This window comes from Mustela nigripes, chromosome 9 (assembly GCF_022355385.1).
Source record: "Mustela nigripes isolate SB6536 chromosome 9, MUSNIG.SB6536, whole genome shotgun sequence".
NCBI classification, from domain to species: domain Eukaryota; kingdom Metazoa; phylum Chordata; class Mammalia; order Carnivora; family Mustelidae; genus Mustela; species Mustela nigripes.
The window spans coordinates 6,580,902-6,606,358 of record NC_081565.1 but is presented as its reverse complement, the minus strand read 5'-3'; the positions used below and the strand labels follow the sequence as shown (position 1 = coordinate 6,606,358).

The 25,457-nt window shown below is 46.8% G+C and overlaps 1 protein-coding gene across 1 annotated transcript in view; it reads left to right on the top strand.

Annotated features, from left to right (window-relative positions):
* The window catches only part of NUP188 (nucleoporin 188), a 50,466-nt gene that overhangs the window by 19,683 nt on the left and 5,326 nt on the right, over nt 1-25,457 (top strand). The window contains exons 9-34 of the mRNA XM_059410583.1: nt 2,487-2,698; nt 4,058-4,172; nt 4,812-5,012; nt 5,913-6,002; nt 8,767-8,832; nt 9,768-9,887; nt 10,369-10,495; nt 11,211-11,363; nt 11,545-11,671; nt 11,883-11,970; nt 12,067-12,143; nt 12,720-12,834; nt 13,913-14,033; nt 14,163-14,229; nt 15,341-15,469; nt 15,794-15,933; nt 16,784-16,890; nt 18,874-19,080; nt 19,174-19,343; nt 20,296-20,365; nt 20,765-20,832; nt 21,262-21,457; nt 23,383-23,460; nt 23,565-23,650; nt 23,872-24,017; nt 24,702-24,883. Of these exons, the coding sequence (XP_059266566.1) occupies nt 2,487-2,698; nt 4,058-4,172; nt 4,812-5,012; nt 5,913-6,002; nt 8,767-8,832; nt 9,768-9,887; nt 10,369-10,495; nt 11,211-11,363; nt 11,545-11,671; nt 11,883-11,970; nt 12,067-12,143; nt 12,720-12,834; nt 13,913-14,033; nt 14,163-14,229; nt 15,341-15,469; nt 15,794-15,933; nt 16,784-16,890; nt 18,874-19,080; nt 19,174-19,343; nt 20,296-20,365; nt 20,765-20,832; nt 21,262-21,457; nt 23,383-23,460; nt 23,565-23,650; nt 23,872-24,017; nt 24,702-24,883 (3,258 nt within the window). The remainder of the gene's footprint in view (nt 1-2,486; nt 2,699-4,057; nt 4,173-4,811; nt 5,013-5,912; nt 6,003-8,766; nt 8,833-9,767; nt 9,888-10,368; nt 10,496-11,210; nt 11,364-11,544; nt 11,672-11,882; nt 11,971-12,066; nt 12,144-12,719; nt 12,835-13,912; nt 14,034-14,162; nt 14,230-15,340; nt 15,470-15,793; nt 15,934-16,783; nt 16,891-18,873; nt 19,081-19,173; nt 19,344-20,295; nt 20,366-20,764; nt 20,833-21,261; nt 21,458-23,382; nt 23,461-23,564; nt 23,651-23,871; nt 24,018-24,701; nt 24,884-25,457) is intronic.

The window sequence follows — 25,457 nt, the reverse complement described above, 5'->3', positions numbered from 1 at the left end:
GCTCCCTGCTGAGCAGAGAGCCCGATGCAGGGCTCGATCTCAGGACCCTGAGAACATGACCCGAGCAGAAGGCAGAGGCTTAACCCACTGAACCACCCAGGCGCCCTAGTCTGTAGTTTTCTTGTGATGTCTGTCTGGTTTTGGTATTAGTGTAATGTTAGCCTCATAAAATAAATTGGGAAATTTTCCTTCTTCCTCCGTTTTCTGAAAGAATTTGTGTAGTGCTGTTTCTCTGCCTCTCACGAATAAACAAATTTTAAAAGATCTTGAAAAAAAAACATGTATTTGAAAGTAGTTTGTTGTGCTGGTGAGACATACCAGGCAGATTGAGACTGTCTAAATCTGTGGTTTTGCCAATTTTTTTGTATATTTGTTCTATCAGGTATACATTGTATTTATTTAAGTTTTTGGTGTGCGGTTGACACATTTCGGGTGTACAGCACAGTGATTTACCATCTGTCACCAGGCGGGGTTAGTGTAGTGCCATTGACTGTGTTTTCTATTCTGTGGCTTTTATTCTCATGATTTACTCATTCCACAGCTGGAAGTCTCCCACTCCCCTTCACCCATTTGGCCTGTCCGCCTCCTTTCCTTCTGGCAACCATCAGTTTGTTCTCTGTATTTATAGGCCTGGTTCTGGTTTTTGCTTGTTTCTTCATTCGTGTTGTTTTTTAGATTCCAGATATGAGTAACATCATATGGTATTTGTCTTTTTCAGTCTAACTTATTTCATTGAGCATAAGATCTAGGTCCGTCCATGTTGTCGTAGATGGCACGATCTCATCCTTTCCGCAGCGGCGTAGTATCCCATTGCTGCCTGCCCGTGCGTCTGTGTGTGTGCCTTATTCATCTGTCAGTGGACACTAAGATTGCTTCCATAGCTTGGCTATTGTAAATAATGCTTTAGTAAACATAGGGTGCATGTATCTTTTTTTTTCTTTTTTAAGATTTTATTTCTTTGAAAGAATGAATGGGAGAGAGAACACAAGCAGCAGGAGGGACAGAGGCAGAGGGAGAGGGAGAAGCAGACTCCCTGCTAAGCAGGGAGCCTAACGTGGAGCCTGAGCCGACGGCAGACGTTTAACCGACTGAGCCCCCCAGGCCCCCTGCACATATCTTTTTGAATTAGTGTTTTCATTTCCTTTGGGTAAATACCCAGTAGTTAAATTATTGGATCATATGGCATTTCTGTTTTTTAATTTTTGCTTTTTAGAAAGAGAAAGAGATCATGAGCAGGGGGCGGAGGGGCAGAGGGCAGAGGGAGAGCAGGCTCCATGCTCATCGCAGGGCCTGATGCAGGGCTCCATCTCAAAATCCTGTAATTGTGGCCTGAACTGAAACCAAGAGTCGGGTGCCTAACTGCCTGAGCCACTTGGGCGCCCCTCTGTTCTTTAATTGTTTGAGGAGCCTCCGTACCGTTTCCCACAGTGGCTGCACCAATTTAGATTCCGGCCAGCAGTGCACGAGGGGTCATTTTTCTCCACATCTTCACCAACACTTGTTTGTATATCCAAGGAAGCTGATTAAATTATGGAGAATATATAAATAAAAATAGGGCATTTCATTAAAAGTAATGAGGGGACTGGTAATGAAAAATAAGGGGCGCCTGGGTGGCTCAGTCAGTGAAGTGTCTGCTTTCAGCTTAAGTCGTGATCCCGGGGTTCTGGGATCGAGCCCCACATCTGGCTCCCAGCTCTGCGGGGAGTCTACTTCTCCCTCTCCCTCTGCCCCTGCTTGTATTCTTTCACTCCCTCTCTCTGTCAAATAAATAAATAAAATCCTTTTAAAAAAGAGAAAAATGGGACGCCTGAGTGGCTCAGTTGGTTAAGCAGCTGCCTTCGGCTCAGGTCATGATCCCAGCGTCCTGGGATCGAGTCCCACATCGGGCTCCTTGCTCCGCAGGGAGCCTGCTTCTCCCTCTGACTCTGCCTGCCTCTCTGCCTGTGCTCGCTCTTGCTCTCTCTCTCTGACAAATAAATAAATAAAATCTTTTAAAAAAAAAAAAAATAAATAAATAAAAAAGAGAAAAATAAGGAAATTATTAATGTACTGTTAGAAGAAATGATTTGTAAGATACACTGTTAGTTAAGAGAAGTATGGAATAGTTTGTATAGTATATTTGATGTAGAGATGGCTAGATGGGTAGGTCAGTAGGTAGACAGAGCTTAGAATGAGTGAAGGAATGAATGAGTGTATATGGCAAAAGACTGGAAGGGGAAACAAGAACCTCTACAGCAGTTGCCTCTGGGGACAGGTTAGTATGACTGGGCAGTGGGAATTGTACAGAGGGAAGCTTATTTTTGGTATCTCTCCCAAACCCTTTTGCTTTAAGCATTTAACAGATTCCTTAATATATGGCAAAGAGGGAGACTTTTTTTACTCTCTCCTTATACATATATTATCTAATAAAAAATAACTTAAAATTTTTAGATAGGCTTTTAAATCTGACTTTATTTCTCCCATTTTTTTCTCCATTGGTTGTGCAGACTGAGCGCCAGGTGTCTCGCTGGTTTGTTCAGTGCCTTCGGGAACAGTCCATGCTGCTAGAAATTATTTTCCTTTATTATGCCTACTTTGAGATGGCACCTAGTGACCTGTTGGCATTAACCAAGTTGTTTAAAGAACAAGGATTTGGTAGTAGGCAGACCAACAGGCACCTGGTGGATGAGACCATGGATCCTTTCGTAGATCGGATTGGGTAAGTCTGAATGAATTGAGGCTATAAAACTTGTACAAGGTTTAGAACGTTGGTATTAATAGATCCTGTTAATGGGTGAAAGGATGGTCTAGATGTACTTTTCACTTGCTGGTAGGGAAACAGATTGATGCACTGCCATGTTCCAGGTCTTACAGGGAGTAAAGACTGGGATTAGAGGGCCATGTTTTCTCAAAATAAGTATTGCATTCTGGTATTTGACTGTCTTCATCTAAGAGGTTCATCCATTCAACAAAAAATTTGGTGAGCATCTATGGTAAGCCTTTGCAAATGCTAAGATGGTGATACGGTGAGTGTGTGCCCTGCCCTTTTTGAGGTCATCATCTGTGGACTTTGAATTTTATGGCAGTGGGTAGATCCATTTTTTTTTTTTCCCATATATACAAAAATACATTGTTTGTGTGTTTTTGTTTTTTGATGTAAATGGTGTACTTTTTTACAACTTAACTTTTCACGTAACTAGATGTCCTGGAACTCTTTTTACCTCAGGATGTTCTTTAGCTGCTGCATTAGTACATGGGTTGGATGTTTATTTAACAATTTCACTAATGGTAGGCAGTTAGCTTGTTTGGATATTTCAAACAATGCTGTAAGAACATTCTCTACAAGCCTTTCTGTACATCTGGGTGAGTATGACTGTGAAGGGACTGGAAGTGGCTTTTTTGGGTTGAATGGTGTATGTGTTTGTGTTCTAAAATATTGCCAAGTTGTCCTCACAGAGGCTGTACCAACGTACACTTCACTGATTGTAGGAGGAGAGAACCAGTTTCCCTACAGTCTTGCAAACCCGTGTTCTTATCTATCATCCCCTCATCTTTTTCCCTTTTCCTGCCCTGATTTGCCTTTCCCTGGTTATCTGTGATGGTGAGCATTTTCTTACCTGCTCTTGGTATATCCTCTGGAGTGAACTGCCTATTTGCATCTGTGTCTGAGGAGAAGATTCAGCTGCATTTAACAAAAAGGATGATGTTACAGTGGTTCAAATAGATAGATCCACGTTGTGAGGGCTATTTCCTCTGTGAACAAAGATACCCACTAGAGTGGTGAGATGGTTTATCTGGGTCATGTCTCATTGGTGGCCATGGAAGCTTTCCACACCGGATCTATGCTCTGGCCTGCACGAGCCCCTGTCAAGTACAGTCAGGCAGTTTAAATGTGGCTGGATGACTTGAGGTGTGTTGGAAGTATAAAATACATACAGGGTTTAGAAGACTTAGTATGAAAAAAATGCAGAAAAAACCATTAGTAATTTTTTGATATTGAAGTGTCTTCCATTTCATCTTGTTCTCCACAAGGTTCAGAGTTGCACATGTGACACCATGATACCATTTTTCTTCCCAGCTACTTCAGTGCCCTTATCCTGGTGGAAGGCATGGATATTGAATCCTTGCATAAGTGTGCTTTAGATGACAGAAGGGAACTGCACCAGTTTGCCCAGGATGGGCTTATTTGTCAGGTAAACTTGGAATGGCTTCCTTTCTCTTTTTAAACAATTCATAGTTAGGAGTATATGTTTCACCACTCAGCTAGACTGCCACGTAAAATTTTTCTTGTGGTGGAATTTAAGATTCTACAGTGTTAAGTTAATTGGAAGAAATCTCAGATTTCAGTTTTCTGCACATTGGTCGTAGTCGAGTCTGTGAGAATGAATAGAGTCACTCAGAGAGTTGGCACCAGGACAGAAGAGGCCCAAGGACGGACCGCTGGGGATTGTCTTTGTTTACGGACCTTGTGCAAGAAGAGCAAAGGGGAAACATATTCAGATGGCATGGTGGTTAGAGAGACAGTGGGGAAAGAGCAGAGAAAGTTCAAGAAGGATTGGGAAATTTTCTAAAGGAAATTCCGTTTGAACATGTATTTTATAATGTTACATTAAGATTACTTAAAATTAGAAGAAAAAAATTGTGGGGAAAGGGAAGAGTAATGGAGGAGTTTATTAGTGAGGTGTGATGGGGGTTGGGGAAGAGTAGACGTATCAGAGTGGGACAAGGGGCTACTGTGGGCAAATGGAGGACATTTGCTCTCACCCTTTCTTTTCAGTGACACAGGTTTTGTTTTTTAGTTTGGTGGTTTTTTGTTTTTTGTTTTTAATCAGGATATGGACCGTTTGATGTTGACTTTCGGGGACATTCCACATCACGCCCCAGTGCTTTTGGCCTGGGCTCTCCTCCGCCACACCCTGCATCCAGAAGAGACAAGCAGTGTTGTCCGGAAGATAGGTGGCACAGCCATCCAGCTGAACGTATTTCAGTACCTGACCCGACTGCTCCGCTCACTGGCCAGCGGGGGCAATGACGTGAGGCTCGGGCTGTTGGTGTTGGAGCATGAGAGAGCCGGAGAGCAGGGCAGAAGCCCGTGAATGAATCATGAGAGTAGTCATGAGAGTTGTAATAGTGACGTGGATGACGATGACAGTTGTTTCTAACTTTGTAGCTCATGTAGTATGAGTAGACACTGTTATCAGCGCTTTCTGCGCATTCTTGTGCTTCGTCCTTACAGCACTTTGCGCTAGGAATTGTTATCCTATTTTACATATTAGGAGATTGAGACGTAGGGAGATGTAATTTGCCCTCGAATTACTGGCGGAATAATACTGCCAGGCAGTGGGAGGTGCAGTCTGAACCCTTGGCCTGTACTGTGCCACCACAGTAATCTGGAGGACAGCTTTGACCACCCTGACTGGAGAAATCTTTTTTGGGAGCTTACTTATTCAGCCATAGAGGGATAAATTAGCCATTCTCTTGAGTCTCGTGTTGGGGTTTAATTTCAGAGGCACTGTTGACTGAGTTTGTTTTGACATGCAAGCAGGAAACCTCCGCCAGCAGGCCCTGCTGGCTGCCACTGGGTCATTTATCATGGTGACCATGCAGACAGCTGCGTCGTTTGTGTCAGCACATAGAGACTCTTGATCCTTTCTCTGGACTGGTTCTGCTTGTCTTCCCCATGAAAACTAGTCATTTTGAAAATGGTGCCCTTTTGATTTTATTCTTGGGAATGTGGTGATATTTTTGGTTCCTGCTTTCTCAAGGGAGAAATCCCTTATCTTCCTGATCTTGGGACTAAATTAAGAAAATTACAAAGCCTTGGATTCCCTTCCCATTTGTCTACAGAGACTGTATTAATGTGTAGGATTATGCTAAACCTGGGGACAGAGTTTTGTTCTTCAAATTAGTTACTGACTCCTTTGCCCATACAGTGTACCACCAGCACCGCAGGCATGTGTGTCTACGGACTCCTTTCTTTCGTTCTGACCTCGCTGGAGCTGCACACACTGGGCAATCAGCAGGTCAGTATCTGGCTTTGGTGAGACTGTCTACACTGCCTGGCTTTGCAGTCATATCCCTAAGATATCCCTTTGGACCCGTTATCACACACACCCACATACCCCAGGTATTAATTTGTTTATTGCTGTTTCTTTTCATTTATTGTATTATACAAAATACATATTAATGACAAAAAAATCAGAAAGTGCTGATAAAAAGAAAAAAAAATGTAATCGCACCACACAGGCCAAGCTCTTAATATTTTTGTGTTCCCTTTCATATATATATATTAAAAATACAATGATTCTTCTCTAAAACAGAATCACAATGTATATACTGTTTTTGTTTTTTTTTTTTTAAAGATTGTATTTATTTATTTGACAGAAATTACAAGTAGGCAGAGAGGCAGGCAGAGAGAGAGGAAGGGAAGCAGGCCCCCCGCCGAGTAGAAAGCCCAGATGTGGGACTCGATCCCAGGACCCTGAGGTCAAGACCTGAGCCGAAGGCAGCAGCTTAACCCACTGAGCCACCCAGGTGCCCCTATATACTATTTTTTAATCTCATTTTGGGATAGAGCACTGTCCCAAACATCAGTGGGTGTAATAAATATCCTTCTGTAATATTTTAAAAATGTGAAACATTTCAAACTTATATCAAAGAAGACAAAATTATGTAACAAGCTCTTAAATGGTCCTCTATCACCAGCTTCCAGATTATCAACTGAGAGCAAATGTTGGTGCTCTTTCTGTCCTATGACTATTGTGACTATTTTGAAGCAAACCCCTGACATCATTTAGTGTCATCTATGAATATTCGATGAACCAGAAGAGGAGCTAATAAAACTTTACAACCATTAGCACATCTAAACAAATACTATCTTCAAATAACAAGTCAGGATTTAAATTTCTAATTATCTAATAAATGTTGTAAGTTTGTTATAAGTTTGTTTTGATCAGGATCTAAATAGATAGGGTCCGTACATTATTGGTCGATAACTGTTGAGTTTTGATCTGCACCCACGCTTTGCACTGCGGTGGACATAAGCTGTATCATTGTCTAGATGATGGTTGTCTAGATCCATTAGTTCCTCGGGAGTCACAGAATGACACTATTCTGTTTCCTTTCTTGTTTGTTGGTTCGAACGTTGCTATAGAAGTTTGTTTCATGGTATATACAAATATTAGATTATGTTGTACACCTACCATCAATGTAACGTATGTCAGTTATACTTAAAAAAAATCTTGCTCTCATTAGCTATTAGGTATCTGATACTCTGGTATAGAATACTGTACATGCTTGTTTTCCTATATTTACTAGTTTTCCCTACCGTCCTGCAGAGGTGGTTAACACTCTAGTAAGGTCTTTAAATTTTTACATGTCATTGTGAACTCCTGGGTATAAATAAACATGTTAGCTATGGTTTTTTTTTTTTTTTTAAGATTTTATTTATTTGACACACATAAATCACAAGTAGGCAGAGAGGCAGGCAGAGATAGAAAGGGAAGCAGGCTCCCCACCGAGCAGAGAGCCCAATGCTGGGCTCGATCCCAGGACCCCGGGATCATGACCTGAGCCGAAGGCAGAGGCTTTAACCCACTGAGCCACCCAGGTGCCCCATTAGCTGTGTTTTAATCCACTGCAGTTACTATTCCTATGTTCAGACCCCCCAACCTTTGGCCAGTAAGAACTTTTTGATGAGCTTCTGGATGTGTCTGAAACAAAGCTTCTGCGCTTTGATAGCTCCGTTGTTTCTGGTATGACCCACCATCATGGGGTTATCTTACCGGATTCTGGTCCCAGACCTGGGATATGCTGTTTCTCCAAGGAACCCTGGTTCTTTGCAGCAGAAAGTGCTGTTTGAGGAGTTCTTTATAACTGAGTCATTATATTCATTTTTAATGACTTGTTTTGGAAATTGAAGAAATTGGTGAAGTTGATAAAAATAAAAATTTCTTACCATTATTAAAGAAATTGGTGTGAACCAGAAAACTCAATTTCCAAAGCTCTAGGGGCACAGAGTAAGCTTTGCATCCTTTGCCAAAATTCTAGTGGTCATATTTGGACCTCATCATTTATCTGGAGGGTCGGTATTAACATATCTGGGCTGCTAGAGTCCTTGTAGTTGGGTTGTTTAAAAAAAAATCATTCCCAGCGTATGCCAAGCACCGTACTAGGTGCTGAGGATTAAAAAACTTAAAAAGGCATTATTCTTGTCCTCTAGGAGAGCAGTTTAGCCGAGCCTGATAATACTTCACATTTACATGGCATCTTAAAATTTATAGTCCACCTCTCCATTTGTTACCTCATTTAGTCCTTACAACAGTACTATGAAGCGATAACATTATCACCATTTTATAGGTAAAGATTTTGAAGTTCAGAGAGGTTAATTTGCCAAACTGCATATAACAGATATAACATACACCCTAGACAGAGTATAATTTTACTTTTTTTTTTTTTTAAGATTTTATTTATTTATTTGACAGAGATCACAAGTAGGCAGAGAGGCAGGCAGAGAGAGAGGAGGAAGCAGGCTCCCTGCTGAGCAGAGAGCCCGATGTGGGGCTTGATCCCAGGACCCTGAGATCATGACCTGAGCTGAAGGCAGAGGCTTAACCCACTGAGCCACCGAGCGTCCCTATAATCTTACTTTTAAAATCTACGGTTCTTTCTGACATAGTATGTGAAAGTATTGTTGGTATTTTTATTTGAATAGAATGCAGTAAAAAAAAAAAAAAATAGTGGTTCAAAGAGGGAAAATAAGCTATTTTCTTCCCCCTCCCCCAACAGGATGTAATTGATACAGCATGTGAAGTCCTGGCAGACCCTTCTCTTCCAGAACTATTCTGGGGAACAGTAAGTGTGTCAGAGGGAATTATGCTAAGATACTCTTGTAGTGAAAGAATTTATCAAGCACTTACTTTGTGATAGGTCTGATATTAAGCATTTATGTCTTTTCACATTAATCTTTAGAAAAATGTATGAAGTAAATAGAATTATTGTCATCACCATTTCACATATGAGGAAAGGTGATGCTCAGAGATGTGGAGTGACTTGCCCAAGGTCACACAGCTAGACAAACAGGATCAGGAAGCAGTTTCAGCTGACTGAATCCGTAGCCTGTATTATTAACTAGCATATTCGCTAGCCGACCTACCGAGTCTTTGTTCATATTGACGGGCTCAAGCATCAGTGTTACTGTGACTCTTGAACATGGTATTGGGAGATTGTGACTCTGAGTAGTCAGAGTATTGTAACTGGTTAGATAGGAATTTGGCTTTAGAGAGAACACTTTCTCACCAGTCCTCAGGGTTAGCATTGACAGCAGCCTGAATCCCCAGGGTCCAGCTGATGAGTAAATCTATTCTCCTTTGTACTGTGGCCTGTATGTCTTATCTTCTTCCTGAGTTGCTATCCGGCCTCAAGCTGTTCCTGGGAGAAGGTGGCGTGAAACAATGTATAGATTGAGGATCTGTTGCTTTTGTGTGGTAGCCAAATGCTGGTATGTGTTTGGTGCTTTTCACTTTATTGGAAACACGTCATGCGGAGGTGAATGCTGTTGTCTTCCTATAGGGAGGATGGCCAGAAGAGGTCACCCGAGGCAGTGATGTTCTCTTTTCAGGTCCTGATAGCCATTTTCAGTGGAAATATGGAAGTCTTAAATTGTTAGAAAGGAGTGATGTCTGCCTAAAGGAAATGATTGGTTTTAGGCTTTCTTATGATTGCTGGGCAGTTCAGAGATCTATAATTCGTGGATTATGTGGTCAGTGACTTCTCTCCTTCTACGATAGGAGCCAACCTCCGGGCTTGGGATCATTCTGGACAGTGTCTGTGGGATGTTCCCCCATCTCCTCTCCCCACTTCTGCAATTGCTACGAGCCCTCGTATCAGGGAAGTCCACTGCCAAAAAGGTAGGTGGTTCGGTTAGATGCCTGAATTCAGAGTGTGGGAGGTATGTTTGTGGGTGCCACTGCCACAGCAAGAATTAGTCTGAAGTTGAATGAACACTGCCAGAGGTAGTGTCTCAAGTCTATAAAATTTAAAGTACCTATTGTAGATGCTGTGGGAGAGGACAAAATATAAAGTTCCTTACTATCTCATTGGCAGAGACTAACAGTAAACACAAAAAGGGAGTAACTAATAAAGCCACACAGTCAGCGTCATTTGAGTAGTGAAGACCCACCATTCAGGAGAGTCAGCTGTCTGTGAGTGAGGGCTCCTTGAGCTCAGCGTTAGAGGATGGTGAGGGCTGGCAAGGAGTGCGGAGGCGGGTTCAAGAATTAGGGAGTCCCCACGTGCATGGTCTGGCTAAAGGGCAGAGACGTGGACATGGGACCCCTTGCATGTCCCCCAGGTAAACGTGTAGGTGTGTTTTTTTCTGCATGTTGGCAGGTGTATAGTTTCTTGGATAAGATGTCTTTCTACAATGAACTTTATAAGCACAAGCCCCATGATGTGATCTCCCACGAAGATGGAACTCTCTGGCGGAGGCAAACGTCCAAACTCCTTTATCCTCTTGGTAAGATGGAGAGACCTTGGTTCAGTAGCTCTTTTCCTTGGCCTCTCTTGAGGCTTCGTCTTTGCTGCTTCAACTTTTTCATGCAAGCTGCCTTTAAAGCAGTTCTCTCACTATGCTTGTTGATAACTGAGTGCATTTATCCCTTTTTTACGTCATTGGATTGTTTTATTTCAAAAATAATGCATGTTCGTTGTAATGAGAGACATGGCACCAGTCTATACCTCACTGGGTTTGCCTCTTGGGACTTAGCTGTTGGGTAGTAGGTGCTGAGAGTTGGTGTGTCCTTTTACATACTGTGTATGCTCTTCTAGACTCATTCTGCAAGCTGCTTTCCTTATATACAGATCTGACCCGTTCTTTTTAGTAACTACAGAATTATTCTGGATATTCCAGAGTCTTGTATCTTTTTCATTCTAAAGGACATGTAGGCCATGTCAGGTTTCTGCCACTACACACAGTGCTGCCTCGGGTACGTGTCCCTCACACACTGGTGCCTTTATTTTTAGTACATAGCGTCCCCACAGTGGGGTTGTTGGGTAAAAGGGCGTATTTAAAAACAATTTTAAATTGTTTTTAAACTGGTCCATCAGTGTTAGCTACTAGCAAGAGAGTGTGTACATCTCTGTGTGACTAAATACTGGTGTCTGGTGTAGGAGGCATTTTTTCCTATTGTATCCCCAGATATTAGACTCATTTCCTTTCCTCTCTCCCACAGGGGGCCAGACCAACCTTCGCATACCTCAGGGCACCGTGGGCCAAGTAGTGCTGGACGACAGGGCTTACCTGGTACGCTGGGAGTACTCCTACAGCAGCTGGACCCTCTTCACGTGCGAGATCGAAATGCTGCTGCACGTCGTTTCCACTGCAGGTCAGGTCCGCGGAGGGAGACATGACTGTGGGGACGGAAAATGGCTGTGCTTAGATTCGGAGGACAGAGACTCTCAAGATAAAATTGAAAACCATCCAGACTGGGATGAGTGTAGTGTTTTTCTGGGTCTCAGAGACTATTCCATGTTCTTGAAGGAATTGTTTGCTTTCTTTCCCCACAGATGTAATCCAGCACTGCCAGCGGGTCAGACCCATCATCGATCTGGTGCATAAGGTCATCAGCACGGATCTGTCCATAGCAGACTGTCTGTTGCCCATCACGTCCCGCATCTACATGCTGCTGCAGCGGTAAGCCTCTATCTGGTCGCACACCTGCTGGGTTAGCATCCATACTTGTTCCTCTGTGGGAAGCCCTGGTCTGATACTGTCCCCATCTGAGGGCCTTTCTGTGTTTCTGTCTTTGCTGAGAGGAGGGACTTGGGCAGAGAGAAATGGAAAATGTTTATGGAGGAACAAGTTGTGTTATTCACTTTACCGAGTAGAGTACGCTGTTCTCCAGGCTAACGACAGTGATCTCCCCGCCAGTGGATGTCATTGCTTCTTGTGTCAATTGCTTGACTGTTTTGGCTGCCCGGAACCCAGCAAAGGTGAGAGATGCCAAGGCTTCCTAAGAGCCAAAAAAGGGTGCACCTGGTGGCTACCTGAAGACACGTGGACATTGGGCTCTTCTTTTCCCTTGTCAGGTGTGGACTGATCTTCGTCACACAGGCTTTTTACCATTCGTGGCGCACCAGGTCTCCAGCATGAGTCAGATGATTAGGTGAGCCAGGTCTTCTTCATTGGGCAGCATGTACTCCCTGGGAGCGCCATACACGTTTCAAGTCCAGGCTAGCTTCATTCCTTTTCAAGAAACTTCACTGGAAGTTTCTGGATATATTTCTCATCCAGTGGCAACCCCCCTAGGTGTGTGGGAGTTAACTCTCCCACCTGAAGAATCTGGAAATGACTAGATCCGGAGACTTGGCTTCCCTTTCTTAGGCCATAGTCACTCTGTACCTTTCCTTATTTCGTGGTTGCTGGAGCTCACCTGCTGGGCAGTTATTAATACACAGGCTCCATTTTCCTATCTGAGCATTCTCTCCTTGCCTGCTCTTAACTTAGAAGACAAAAGGATGTTTTTTGGATGTTTACTTGATTTCTTGAGGTTGTACATCACTAAAACACCTTCTTAATGTTCACTCTGGGTAGGAAGTAGCTGAGATTTGATGAATTCTTTTGTGGAGATTTCCTGTTGGAGGCCCAAGCCATCTACGTAATAACAAGAGTGCTCTGTGATTAGTTTCTGGAAACCCTGAGATTGCCCCACCCTGATTCCCCTGCCTCTGTTCTCTCTCAGTGCGGAGGGGATGAATGCCGGAGGGTATGGAAACCTCCTGATGAACAGTGAGCAGCCCCAGGGCGAGTACGCGGTCACAATTGCCTTTCTGCGCTTGATCACCACTCTTGTCAAGGTAAGAGTGAGTCAGTTGGAATCATCCGAGAAAGTCTCTCCTGCTGTGGTCCTCAGGTCTTCAGGCCCATCAGTTGTCCTGAGGTTACGGCATTAACAGTTTCTATGTATTGACTCTGTACCCATTCTGTGATGGGCACTTTTCCTGAGTTAATTTATGTAATGTAACCCTCGGAGGCAGGTGATATGATGGGGTGACTGTCAAGCTGTTTTCACTGGAGCCCGGGGTGGTACGCACGTTTTCTGTCACGCCTCCGTATACACGTACGTGTGTGTGGAACCCCGAGGCAGAGGGTCACAATTCAGCACTACTCTGACGACGCAAAAGGCATTTGGATATTTTCTCATAAGCTGGTTCCGCAATCCATTAATGGATTCCAGCTCAGTTTAAAAAATAGATGTTGCAGTCTGATGGAAGTCAACATTTCAGGTTGACTTTTTGCCTGCTCCATCAGCCTCGGGCGGGTAAAGAACTTTTTACAACCTCTGTGAAATAGGAGTCGTTGAACGGTCTCTACTCCACAGAGTTGTGGAGAGGGCCGCATGCGAGAAGCGCTCGGCCCACTTCCTGCCTGTGAGGGTCAGTGAACAGGTGCTTACAGAGGTAGAAAGAGCCCTTTGTAGAGATAGGGATGAAGATCTGTTTATGCAGAAGTGAAGAATCCCCATTTACAGGTGAGGAAGCTGATGTTACCAAGTAACATTGGACAAAGAATTGTGAGTAGTAGAGCTCCTTTCTGGTATTCTAGGGGCAGAGGATGTGGCTGGCATCGTGACCATGAAACCGGCATTCCTTGTCCCTGACGGTCCCATGTCCTTCATGTTTATGGTACCTCTCCCCTGCACCAATTTAACCTTCCTCCGTCCCCTTCACATAGCTGCCTTTTGGGACATGGTGACGTTGTTTTGTTAGTCTTTTTCTCTGTGTCAGAGAAACCCACAGCTTGGACCCCGTTGAATCCTAATGTTTGCCAGGGTTTGCCAAGATTTCTTGTGGACCTGTGGGTTTCGAGTTCAATTTCTGATAGCTAAAACCCTTCCTTAAATGGCAGAAGTCCTCACAGTATGGTTTCTTGTAGGGGCAGCTGGGCAGTACCCAGAGCCAAGGGCTGGTGCCCTGCGTCATGTTTGTGCTGAAGGAGATGCTTCCCGGCTATCACAAGTGGCGTTACAACTCCCACGGTGTGAGAGAACAGATCGGTAAGGAAGGCGGTGTGTCCAGGGAAGACCAAGCAACTCCAGGCTCCCTGGAGATCTTGTCTTCCCCTTTCTCGGGATGCGGGTTAGCACAGAATGCCACAGCATTCCTGTGTCTTTTCTGGAGTCTAGGTTGCCTAATCCTGGAGCTGATTCATGCGATCCTGAACTTGTGCCATGAGGCCGACTTACATGGCAGGTATAAGGGGGAGGTGACTGCTTGAGCTGGCTGTGCCCAGATGCCACCACTCCTCATGGGAAGACAGGGCCTTCTGTGCGGAGCCCCCTTGTTCTTCCAGAGAACTCCCCTTGCTTGAGCCCAGAGCTCAGTACTCTTGAGGTTCTGATTTGCTTTCCACTGGAGGGCATCCTTTCTACCTGTGAGTCGAGAAGAGAAGTGAAGGGGAAATGAGCTTGTCCCCAGTGAGACTGCGCACGTGGGCATGCACACACACACACACACAAATTGTTTTTTATGATCCTTACAAAAGTAACACGTGTTCATTGTGAAGTAGAAAGCGCCCTTCCTGAACCTACCTCTGGGAGATTACTACGAAGTTAGTATGTTTTCTGCTACGTGATTTCCTCTGCTTATACTGACTGCTCTGGAATTTCATTTCTGTGCCACTTCATACAGACCTGTCTCGTTTGAGTGGCTCCGTGCAGTCTCTTCTGTGGATTAATAATTACTCATTTCAGTAAATCTGTCCATTAATTGATAAGACAGTAAGATAGCTTTACAGGGTAGTTTCTAAGATCAAATCTTTTTTTTTTTTTTTTTTTTAATTTTTTAGGACTTTTATTCAAGAGAGAGAAGCACTCATGTTTGTGTACAAGTTGGGGGGGTGGTGAGGGCAGAGGAAGAGGGAAAAGCAGACTCCCCACTGAGCAGGGAGCCCTACATGGAGCTCGATCCCAGGAGCCCGAGATTATGACCCGAGCTGAAGGCAAACTTTTTTTTTTTTTAAGATTTTATTTATTTATTTGACAGACAGAGATCACAATTGGCAGAGAGGCAGGCAGAGAGAGAGGAGGAAGCAGGGTCCCCGCTGAGCAGAGAGCCCGATGCAGGGCTTGATCCCAGGACCCTGGGATCACGACCTGAGCCTAAGGCAGAGGCTTTAACCCACTGAGCCACCCAGGCGGCCCTAAGAGCAAGTCTGTTTAAGCAGAGTGATCAGAGTGTGTTCATCTGGCAGAGAGCTGCTTTGTATTACTGATGTCCCCTTGGTTCGGTTTGGACAGTGCTCTTCCCTTCCAGTCATAAACTTGGTGGCTCCCTGGTAACTTGGAACGTGTCTGTCTTGCAGTCACAGCCCCAGCCTGCAGTCTCTCTGCATTTGCAGCCTGGCCTACACAGAAGCTGGGCAGACGGTCATCAATATCATGGGCGTCGGGGTGGACACCATCGACATGGTGATGGCTGCTCAGCCCCGCAGGTAGGGCTCCCAGCCCCCTTCCCCGTTTGTCTTTACTGAGCCTGCGTGTTCTAAGAATTCCAGTGTAAGCTAATGTGTGGTAGCTTTTTAAGACAGTCTTACTTCCCCTAGGACGTAGACTTTATGTACCCTGGTGGCTGCTGTGTAGACTGGCACACAGCGAAGGGAGCTGATTGCTCCTCCTCGCTCCTAGCTTGGACTGGGGCCTCTAACAGAAGCTGTTGACCTCTGGGATTATTGTTGGAATCTAATTCATGAGAGCACATATGTTGTGAATGAAGTCATGTTGTCTGAATCAACTTTGGTTTCCATTTGGCACCCTAGCGATGGGGCAGAGGGCCAGGGGCAGGGCCAGCTGCTGATCAAGACAGTGAAACTGGCATTCTCCGTCACCAACAATGTTATTCGGCTGAAACCGCCTTCTAATGTGGTGTCCCCCCTGGAGCAGGCTCTCACACAGCATGGTATGTATCGCTCTTTGACCAGCAGGGCTTCTGCCCACAAGGGCATACTTCAGGCTGTGTTGTTGGAGACCAGCAGTATTTTCTCACTAATTCCTGGAGAGAATTTGGGAATGAGCACCAGCTCCCATCCTGGACTTAGAAACAAGAGGGTGGGAACGTCCTTTGCTTCTGCCTCCTGTTGATGACAGAATAATAGTTAAGGACCCGTGTTCACAGTCAGGCTGCCTGACTTCAGATTTTGGCTCTAATCAGCCGTGTTACCTTGGCTTATTATTAAGCAGCTCTGCCTCAGCTTTCTCGTCAATAAAATTAGGATAATAGTAGTGCCTACTTTATAAGATTATAGTGGAGGTAAGATTGCTCTTTGTCAGTCATGGAGAGAAGTTGGTCGTACCTGGTAAATATTGACGGTTTGACTCTCTGGGTCTTACACTATTCATTTAATCCCTCCGGGACTGTGTTTCCTCATGTTTAAGTAGGTGGTTAGGTACTGTCTAAGATGTATTCTACTTGTATCATTTTGGGATTTGGTAATATGTGCATTTCAGTGTAGTTTTTCAGTGTGATATATTTTTCTAACCTGGTAAGAGACTACCTGTTTTTTTTTTTCAAAATGTCTTACAGCCCCTTTCTGTTCTTAATGAATTGGATTGGGGTGTTTACCTCCAAATCTTGGGTATCCCCTTGGCTACTAAAAAAAAAGAACGGATGGTTCCCTGGATTTTCTCTGGCCTTCCCAGGACTTGAGGCCAGTAGCTTCCCTTGTGTGTGAGCCTTTGTGACCAACAGCCTCTCTTAGGGTCTTGACTCGGCACACTTGCTGTCTAACCTATTTCCTGTGCTGCTTCAGGTGCCCATGGGAACAACCTCATTGCTGTTCTTGCCAAGTACATCTACCACAAACACGATCCTGCTTTACCGCGTCTGGCCATCCAGCTGCTGAAACGTCTGGCCACAGTAGGTTCCCATTCAATCAGCTAAAGCCCCAGAAAGCTCACTTGGTGTTTGAGACCGCTCCTGCCTTCTTTCAAGGGAAACACCTAACTTGGACTTTTCTGACTTTGAAAGATTTTGTTTATCTATTTGAGACAGTGAGGTCACCCACGTGTGCATGAGCTGGGGGTGGGGAACCTGATGTGCAGAGGGAGAGGGAAAATTTCAAACAGACTCCATGCCCAGCATGGAGCCCGATGAGAGGCTCAATCCCATGCCCCTGAGATCATGACCTGAGCCAAAATCAAGAGCTGAGCACTCAACTGACTGAGCCACCCAGGCGCCCCAAGACTTCTCTGACTTTTAAAGTGATGCGTCATACACACAGCACACATATTGTGTTGCCATACACACCACACATAAATGTTGTTCTATGATGGTATTTTTTTCCTGATTACAAAAGACAGACTTATTTTAAAATAATGAAACCTTAACCTATAAACGTGACATAGAAAATTAAGGTGCACTTGATCCCTTTGTTCCACGAATCCCTAGGAGCAGATTGGTATTCATTGGTCTGATTTCTTTTTTTCCCTTAAGAGAGGAGAGAGAGGGGGGCGCCTGGGTGGCTCGGTGGGTTGGGCCGCTGCCTTTGGCTCGGTCATGATCTCAGAGTCCCGCATCGGGCTCTCTGCTCAGCGGGGAGTCTGCTTCCCTTCCTCTCTTTCCGCCTGCCTCTCTGCCTACTTGTGATCTCTCTCTGTCGAATAAATAAATAAAATCTTTAAAAAAAAAAGAGAGAGAGAGAGGGAGAAGAGGCAGAGAGAGAATCTTAAGCAGGTTTCATGCCCAAGTGGGGACCCCAATGCAGGGTTCAGTCTCATAACCCTGACCTGAGCCGAAACCAAGAGTCAAGTTGCTCAACTGACTGAGCCACCCTGGCAGAGTTCTTTTTATCTGTGTTTAAAGGACGTTTGGTGTGTTCTTTTATTCTTTGCAAAAGTAGAAGGGCCCCATTCATGTTGTTGTATGCCTAGCTTTCTTCATGGAACACCAGATCTTGCGGTCTTTCCGTGTGGGCACATTTAGGCTGCTTCATTGTCTCTGATGCTTGCGTGGCATGCCCCAGCATGGATGCACCCTAACTGATTGGGGCTGTTTTTTTGTCTTTCACTCTTACAGGCAGTGCTGCAGGACTTTTATCCCTAGAGTTCCATTAACTTCTGTTTTCAGTTCCTTAAAATTAGGTATTAGTGAACATTTTAACTTTTTTAGGTATTTCTGAATTATCCTCCAAAAAGGATGGTAACAGTTTATGCCTTTTTTTTTTTTTTAAACCTAATCTCCACACCCATCATGGGGCTTGAACCCACCGCACCAAGATCAGGAGTCTCACACTCCACCTGCTGAGCCAGCCTGGTGCTCCAACAGTTTGTACTAATGCTAAGTCCTGTATCCCTGCCACAATGGCCCCATGAGTTTTTTCAATCTTTGCTAATTGAATAGGCAAATTGGTATCATCTCATTTTTATACCTTGCATATTTTTAACCATGAGAGAGGTCATGCATATTTTTATGTTAATTACTTTTTCTTCCATGAATTGGTGGGCCTTTTTTTTTTTTAAGATTTTTTTTTTTTTTTTTTAAATTTATTTGCCAGAGAGAGAGAGAGAGCGCGTGAGCACAGGCAGGCAGAGTGGTAGCAGAGGCAGAGGGAGAAGCAGGCTCCCCGCCGAGCAAGGAACCTGATTTGGGACTCGATCCCAGGACGCTGGGATCATGACCCGAGCCAAAGGCAGCCGCTTAACCAACTGAGCCACCCAGGCATCCCAATTGGTGGGCCTTTTGTACTGTAGTTTGACGCAACGTCCCTTCTAACCTAGAGCTATACATCTGGGTGTTTCCCTTTCCACACATTTTCTACAAGTTCTCCAGTACGTTTTGCAGGAGCCCGTGGAGGTTTTTCTGAATGTAGAGCCCTACGTTTGTGTGTTCGGTGTCTGCCAGGTGGCCCCGATGTCCGTATACGCCTGCCTGGGCAACGATGCAGCTGCCATTCGAGATGCCTTCCTGACCCGGCTGCAGAGCAAGATTGAGGACATGCGCATCAAAGTCATGATTCTGGAGTTCCTCACGGTTGCGGTAGAGACTCAGCCAGGCCTCATTGAACTGTTTCTGAACCTGGAGGTGAAGGATGGCAGTGACGGCTCCAAGGTGAGCCGGTGCCTGGAAGGAAGCTGGGGGAGGGGGTGGGTGCGCTGCTGGGTGGCGGCTGAGGGGCTGAACTGTGGCTTGGCCCTCTTGCAGGAATTCAGCCTTGGCGCGTGGAGCTGCCTCCACGCGGTGCTGGATCTGATTGATTCCCAGCAGCAGGACCGCTACTGGTGTCCGCCCCTGCTGCATCGGGCAGCCATTGCCTTCCTGCACGCCCTGTGGCAGGACCGGCGGGACAGTGCCATGCTGGTCCTCAGAACCAAGTGAGTCTGACTCTGGGAGGGATTGCCTTCCAAGGCTTATGTCTGCAAAATGGGAATAACAGTGGTTTATACTTTTGAGGTTTGTTGCGACAGCTCACTTGGCAGACGCATAGTCTGTGCTCAGAGCCTGGTTTGGTGTGCGGGAGCCTGACTCGGCGCCGTTCTCTGCTGCTGCCGCTGCCAGCAGGTGTCCTGTTCACCCGAAGGCAGAGATGGGGTTGTCTTAGGGCACCTTCCTTTTCCTGCCTTGTATGTTCTTCCCTTTTGCTAACCCCGTCACAATCCCTTGTTCTTGGTACCAGTAGCTGCAGATGAGAGTGGTTTCCTTGGGCCCTTGAACTGAATGAAACCCCTGTTCTCCAGGACCCTATTTGCAGAAAGGGAAGGGACGTTCAGAAGGCTGACCACAGGAGTCCCATGTCCTTATTCCCTCCCCACTCTTTGTGGGACTGAGGAAAATGTATGGTGGCACAAATCACGAGAGTTTTTATTTAGTTTTATGTATGTATTTATTTATTTGAAAGGTTTTATTTATTTATTTCATAGAGAGAGAGAGACAGCAAGAGAGGGAACACAAGCAGGGGAGTGGGAGAGGGAGAAGCAGGCTTCCCACTGAGCAGGAAGCCTGATGCGGGGCTCGATCCCAGGACGCTTGGATCATGACCTGAGCTGAAGGCAGATGCTTAATGACTGAGCCACCCAGGTGCCCCATGAGAATTTTTATTGGTCAACTCTAGAATATACATACAATTGTGTTTTTAACAGGAAAACATAATTTTTATCTTTGGAACCTGTTTCATTTATGTAGGAGCAGCTGACCCATGAAACACATGTTAGGACTGAGACGGGTACAGGGTACAGTATGGACAAGGAACCAGCTGGGGCGGGGGACAGAACTTCAGGAAGGCTTGCGTCAGAGAAAGTAAGATTTCCAAATGTGTTTTCTTTTCAGACCCAAGTTTTGGGAGAATTTAACCAGTCCGCTGTTTGGAACGCTTTCTCCTCCCTCAGAAACTTCTGAGGTAAGCCAGGGTGAAGAGTGGGACGGGGCGGAGAGTCCGCGGGAGGGCAGGCTGGGCGGCGAGACTGCGGGCTAGGAAACGATACATCCCCTCGGTAAGCAACGGGAGTGTTTTCTTCACTGGAGGCTTCTTTCTCAGAGACGTGCTTGCTTCCTCTCCCTTTGCCATCTGCTGGGAAGGAACGTGGCATGCCCGGCCCTGCGGTGATGGCTCCGTCCGTGGTCTTCTCCACTTGCTTGGAGACCCCGCAGACCTGCCATCGTGGGTGCCGTTCACATCTGATAGAGATTGGGCTTCCTTGTTTCCCAAGTGTCAGGTCCCTGTTCTGTTCCATTGAAGGGGACACCAGGGCAGGGGTTCTCCTCATGATTGGTGTCTAATCTGCTCTTCACTCCACAGCCCAGTGTCCTGGAAACCTGTGCCCTCATCATGAAGATAATTTGCTTGGAGATATACTATGTAGTTAAGTGAGTCCTTTCCCCTTTCAAGATTTTAATTTAAGGTTTGGGTGAGGGGTTGCGCAGTGGCCTGCCATGGGGGGCATGGCTTTTTGAGCCAAGGCAGAGGAGAGAGCTGGTTTGGAGCCATTGGTGGAGGGCCGCTGAGTTGTGTCCCTGGCCAGTCTATTGATGGCATTTATGATTGTCAGAGAGAGTTATTGTGAAGCAAACTCCATGTGCCTGGGATTTTATGGAGGAGGAATCCTGGAAAAGGCCTCAACCTAACCCATTATGTTGAGCACGAAGTAGGAGCCCCACACAGTGGAGGTGACTGGAGCCGTCTGCCTTTAAGCCCAAGTGAGGTTGCTTTCTCTGCCTCGACAAGGGTCTGTGCCCATCACATTTCCGTCCGCTTTCAACGCCTAACTGTAGGTTTTGTTTTTTCTTGACACCTAGGGGCTCATTAGATCAGTCATTAAAAGATACGCTTAAGAAATTTTCCAGCGAGAAGCGCTTTGCCTATTGGTCGGGATACGTCAAGTCACTGGCGGCTCACACAGCTGACACGGAGGGCAGCGGCTGCACCTCCCTGGTGGAGTATCAGATGCTGGTCTCCGCCTGGAGAATGCTGCTCATCATTGCCACCAGCCACGTAAGAGCCTCTCGGAGTGGTTTTTGCCTGGGTATCCTAGCAACCGTGTGCCAGGATGCCTGACAGAGACAGCCCCCGGGGATGAAGGATGAACCAGGGATCTTCCCTGAGAGCTGAAACATAACAGTTGTGGGCCCGCAGACCAGGCCTTCTGTGGGCTCTTCAGGGTGTTGGAGACAACTAGGGACCTGGAAGAAAAAGAGAAGTGTTTTAAAATCTCTTGCAACACTCATAAAAGCCTCCGGGAGCTGCCATTGAGGCCCTGGATGGGTCTCAGGGGCTCCCTTCCTGCATCTGCTTCTCCTGCACGTGTCGCGTCACCTGTTCGGGTGTGTGCCCTGAGCTGGGTAAATATTCATGGACTGGTCAGCAGGCAGCTGGGACAGCTGCCACAGCACCCTCTCTAAGGAGCAGTTTGTTTTCATTACTTCTAGAAACTGCATTTCTTGGTCTCAGAAAAAGAACAGAGACATTGTCTATGTTCTATGTCTGTGAGTTGGTTTTTAGAGAGTTGGTTTTTAGAGAGAGAGCTAGCTTTTGAGAAGAGTCTGTGTTTTTTCTTTGTGCGTGCGTGTATGTGTGTGGGGGGGGGGGGGGGGTTTCACCTGGTCGTGTTGTGCAGTGGGGACTTAGTGTTGAACTGTTCTTCTCTGGGGAATCCAGATAGATATCTTGACTTCATGAATAATTTGGGCTTGATGCATGTCCCTTGTTCCAAGCATACTCTTAACCTTACATCTTCCCTGAGTGACTTGTTCCCTGTGCCAGACTGCCCATGACCTGGGGACATTGCTGTGTCACTGTGGTTGCAGCCCCAGAGATTGCAGACACAGCAGAGGGCAAGGCGGTCTTTGGGGAATGCTCGAGTCCGACGTGGGGAGCCTGTATGTCACCTGCCTTAAGGCCCTAGCTGGACAGCAGCTCTTTTTTTTTTTTTTTTTTTTTAATTGAAGCGTAAGTGACAAATAATATTGTGTTAGGTTCAAGCGGACATCAGAATGATTCAGTATTTTTATACACCATGAAAGGATTCCCACAATAAGTCCAGTGATCATCATTACCACCAGAAGTTGTGAGTTTTCTTATCTGTGTTCCCAGGCAGTACAGGATAGGCAACAGGTCCTGAACTGTAGCTCCAAAAATCCTGCCACCCTCTTTCTTCTTAGGAGAACAGTCTGATTTAGTCTAGGATATGGACCATCCCCTTACTCATTTAACAGATATTAATGGAATGGTCACCATGTGTCAGGCATCCGGGGATACAGCAGTGAAGAAGGCAGATAAGGTTTTTGATCCAGGGGAGAGTGGCCCACGAGGGAGGCAAATTGTAAACTAATTCCCAAAGAAATCTGTGTTGAGGTTGTGACACGAAGAAGCAGATCATCAGGATGCTAGGGTTGTGAGCACTGGAGTAGGAAAGGAGCCGTGAGAGAGTCCCTCTCCAAGGAGGCCATGTCCAGTCCGAGACCTGAATGTACAAAGGCGCTCTCCAGGCAGAGAGCACGTGGGGAGTAGTCGTCTCGGCAGATGGTACCACATGTGCAAGGGGCCTGAGCGGAAAAGAGCCTGGTGTGCTGTGTTCAAGTGGCAGGAGGGGGTCGGGGGGCTGAAAGGGGGCAAGCACAAGCGGCAGTGCTACCAGAATCCTCTGGACCAGATTCCCAGGGGCCTCTTGGCCTCTTGTATTTCCAGAGCACTGGGAAGGGAGCCTTTGAAGGGTCTGAGCAGAAGACATTGTCAGGAGGAGGAGGCGAAGCTGACCCGGTTTTGACCACATCTCAGGGTTGACAGACAGCAGGGAGACAATTAATTAGGAAGACTGTCACTTAACAGTGACTAATTGCCTGATGGAAGACCCTACGTTTCCTGGCTCCTAGAGTCTGGAATATTTTCCCCAGTGCCCTGTTTCTCCTGTTCCTTTGTAGGCGGAGGTCATGCACCTGACAGACTCGGCGGTACGCCGCCAGCTCTTTCTTGACGTGCTCGATGGGACCAAAGCCTTAGTAAGTGTGTCTGGGAGATTCCACATTTCTTCCAGGGAAAAGGTGTCAGCTTGCAGGAAGCCCAACTTCTGACGCATCTGCTGTCCGCCCCCCCCCGCCCCCAGCTCCTGGTCCCGGCCTCCGTGAACTGCCTCCGCCTGGGCTCCATGCTGTGCACCCTGCTGCTCATCCTCCTCCGGCAGTGGAAGAGGTGAGCCCTGCCCGCTCCTCTCCACTGAGCCTTAACTTTCCCGAGGGGGAGAACATGGGTGTGGAACGGGCTCGCTTCCCATCGCCGGGAATGGGACTGACCTAGCAAGCAGATGGGGGCAAGGCAGGGGGCCCGGTGTGCCTCCTGAGATGAAGCGGGGGCATTTTGTGGTCTCATGTGGGGTGTGTTGTCCTACCCTCTCCGCCCCTTACTGTTTTTAGAGAGTTAGGGTCTGCGGATGAAATCCTTGGGCCCTTGACGGAGATTCTAGAAGGAGTGCTACAGGCAGACCAACAGCTCATGGAGAAGACCAAGGCCAAGGTGTTCTCCGCGTTCATCACAGTGTTGCAGATGAAGGAGATGAGAGGTGAGGGGCAGCGGAGTGGGGACAGCGGGCTTCCCACCCCACTGGCAGCTGGCCTGGTGGGGCTTCGTCCGGTTTTGAGCCAGACGTTTCTGCTGTGTGGTTTGAGCTGACAGTCTTAGAACACATGTCAAGAAAATTTTGGGGGGGGATCCCTGGGTGGCTTAGTCAGTTAAGTGTTTGCCTTTCGCTCGAGTTATGTTCCTGGGGTCCTGGAATCGAGTCCTGCATCAGGCTCCCTGCTCAGCGGGGAGTCTGCTTCTCCTCTCCCTCTGCTGCTCCCCCTGCTTGTGCACTCTCTCTCTCGAAATAAACAAAATCTATAGAAAAAAAATTCTTGGGGTGTCTGGGTGGCCCAGTGGGTTGGGCCTCTGCCTTCAGCTCGGGTCATGATCTTGGGGTCCTGAGATCGAGCCCTGCGTCAGGCACTCTGCTCGGCGGGGAGCCTGCTTCCCCCACTCTCTCTGCCTGCTGCTCTGCCTCCTTGTGATCTCTCTGTGTCAAATCAATAAATAAAGTCTTTAAAAAATAAAAAATTCTTCCTCTCCCATCTTATCCCCCCAGCCCTGGCAGATTCCCTCCTCTCAGCACTGTACCTTCTCTCTGCCCATCTGGGGAGGGAACGTTCGGTGTTCCCTGAGAGTTGACGTGAGCATGACCGTGTCCCTCCCTGCCTGTGCTCTGCAGTGAGTGACGTCCCCCAGTACTCCCAGCTGGTGCTAAACGTCTGTGAGACCCTCCAAGAAGAGGTGATTGCGCTCTTTGACCAGACCCGCCATAGTCTGGCATCAGGCGGTGCCACAGAGGACAAGGACAGCATGGAGACTGATGACTGCTCGCGGCCGCGACACAAGGACCAGCGTGACGGGGTGAGGGAGCGCCCTGGGGAGTAGTGTGTCCTGCCCTCGCACATCCAGCAAGTATAAACTGCCTGCTTGGTGCCAGGCCCTGGGGCGGTTAGTGAACGAGACATGTAGTCACTGCCCTTGGAGTTCGCAGCCTGGTGGAGGACATTGACAAAGCAGATCCGACTTGGAGACGTGGGGATTCAATCATGGCGAGTCCGCACGGAAGAAATGCCAGGAGAACCCACACCTTGGGGTTCTCACCTAACCTAGGGACTCAGCGAGAAACCACCCTTTTCAGCCATGACTTAAAGCGTTGGTAGAGCCAGGCAGGCACGGGAGCAGGGAGGATTTGGGAGCGAGAACAGGGCTGGTGAGCCGTGGTCTGAGTCTCCTGGTGCCCGGAGGAGAGGCTGGGGTGAAGCTGGAGTGTGGGGGGCGGGATGGTCAGCGGCTTTAGCAGCATCTTTAATCTGGATTCCAAGTGAACGAGGAAAGGACTTGAGTTAAGCGAGGAAGAGCTGGGCTTTGGGAGGGTCACGCTGGATGCGCTATTGAACATTTTCTAAACCGCGTCCTGATTCACTGTAGTGGGTCT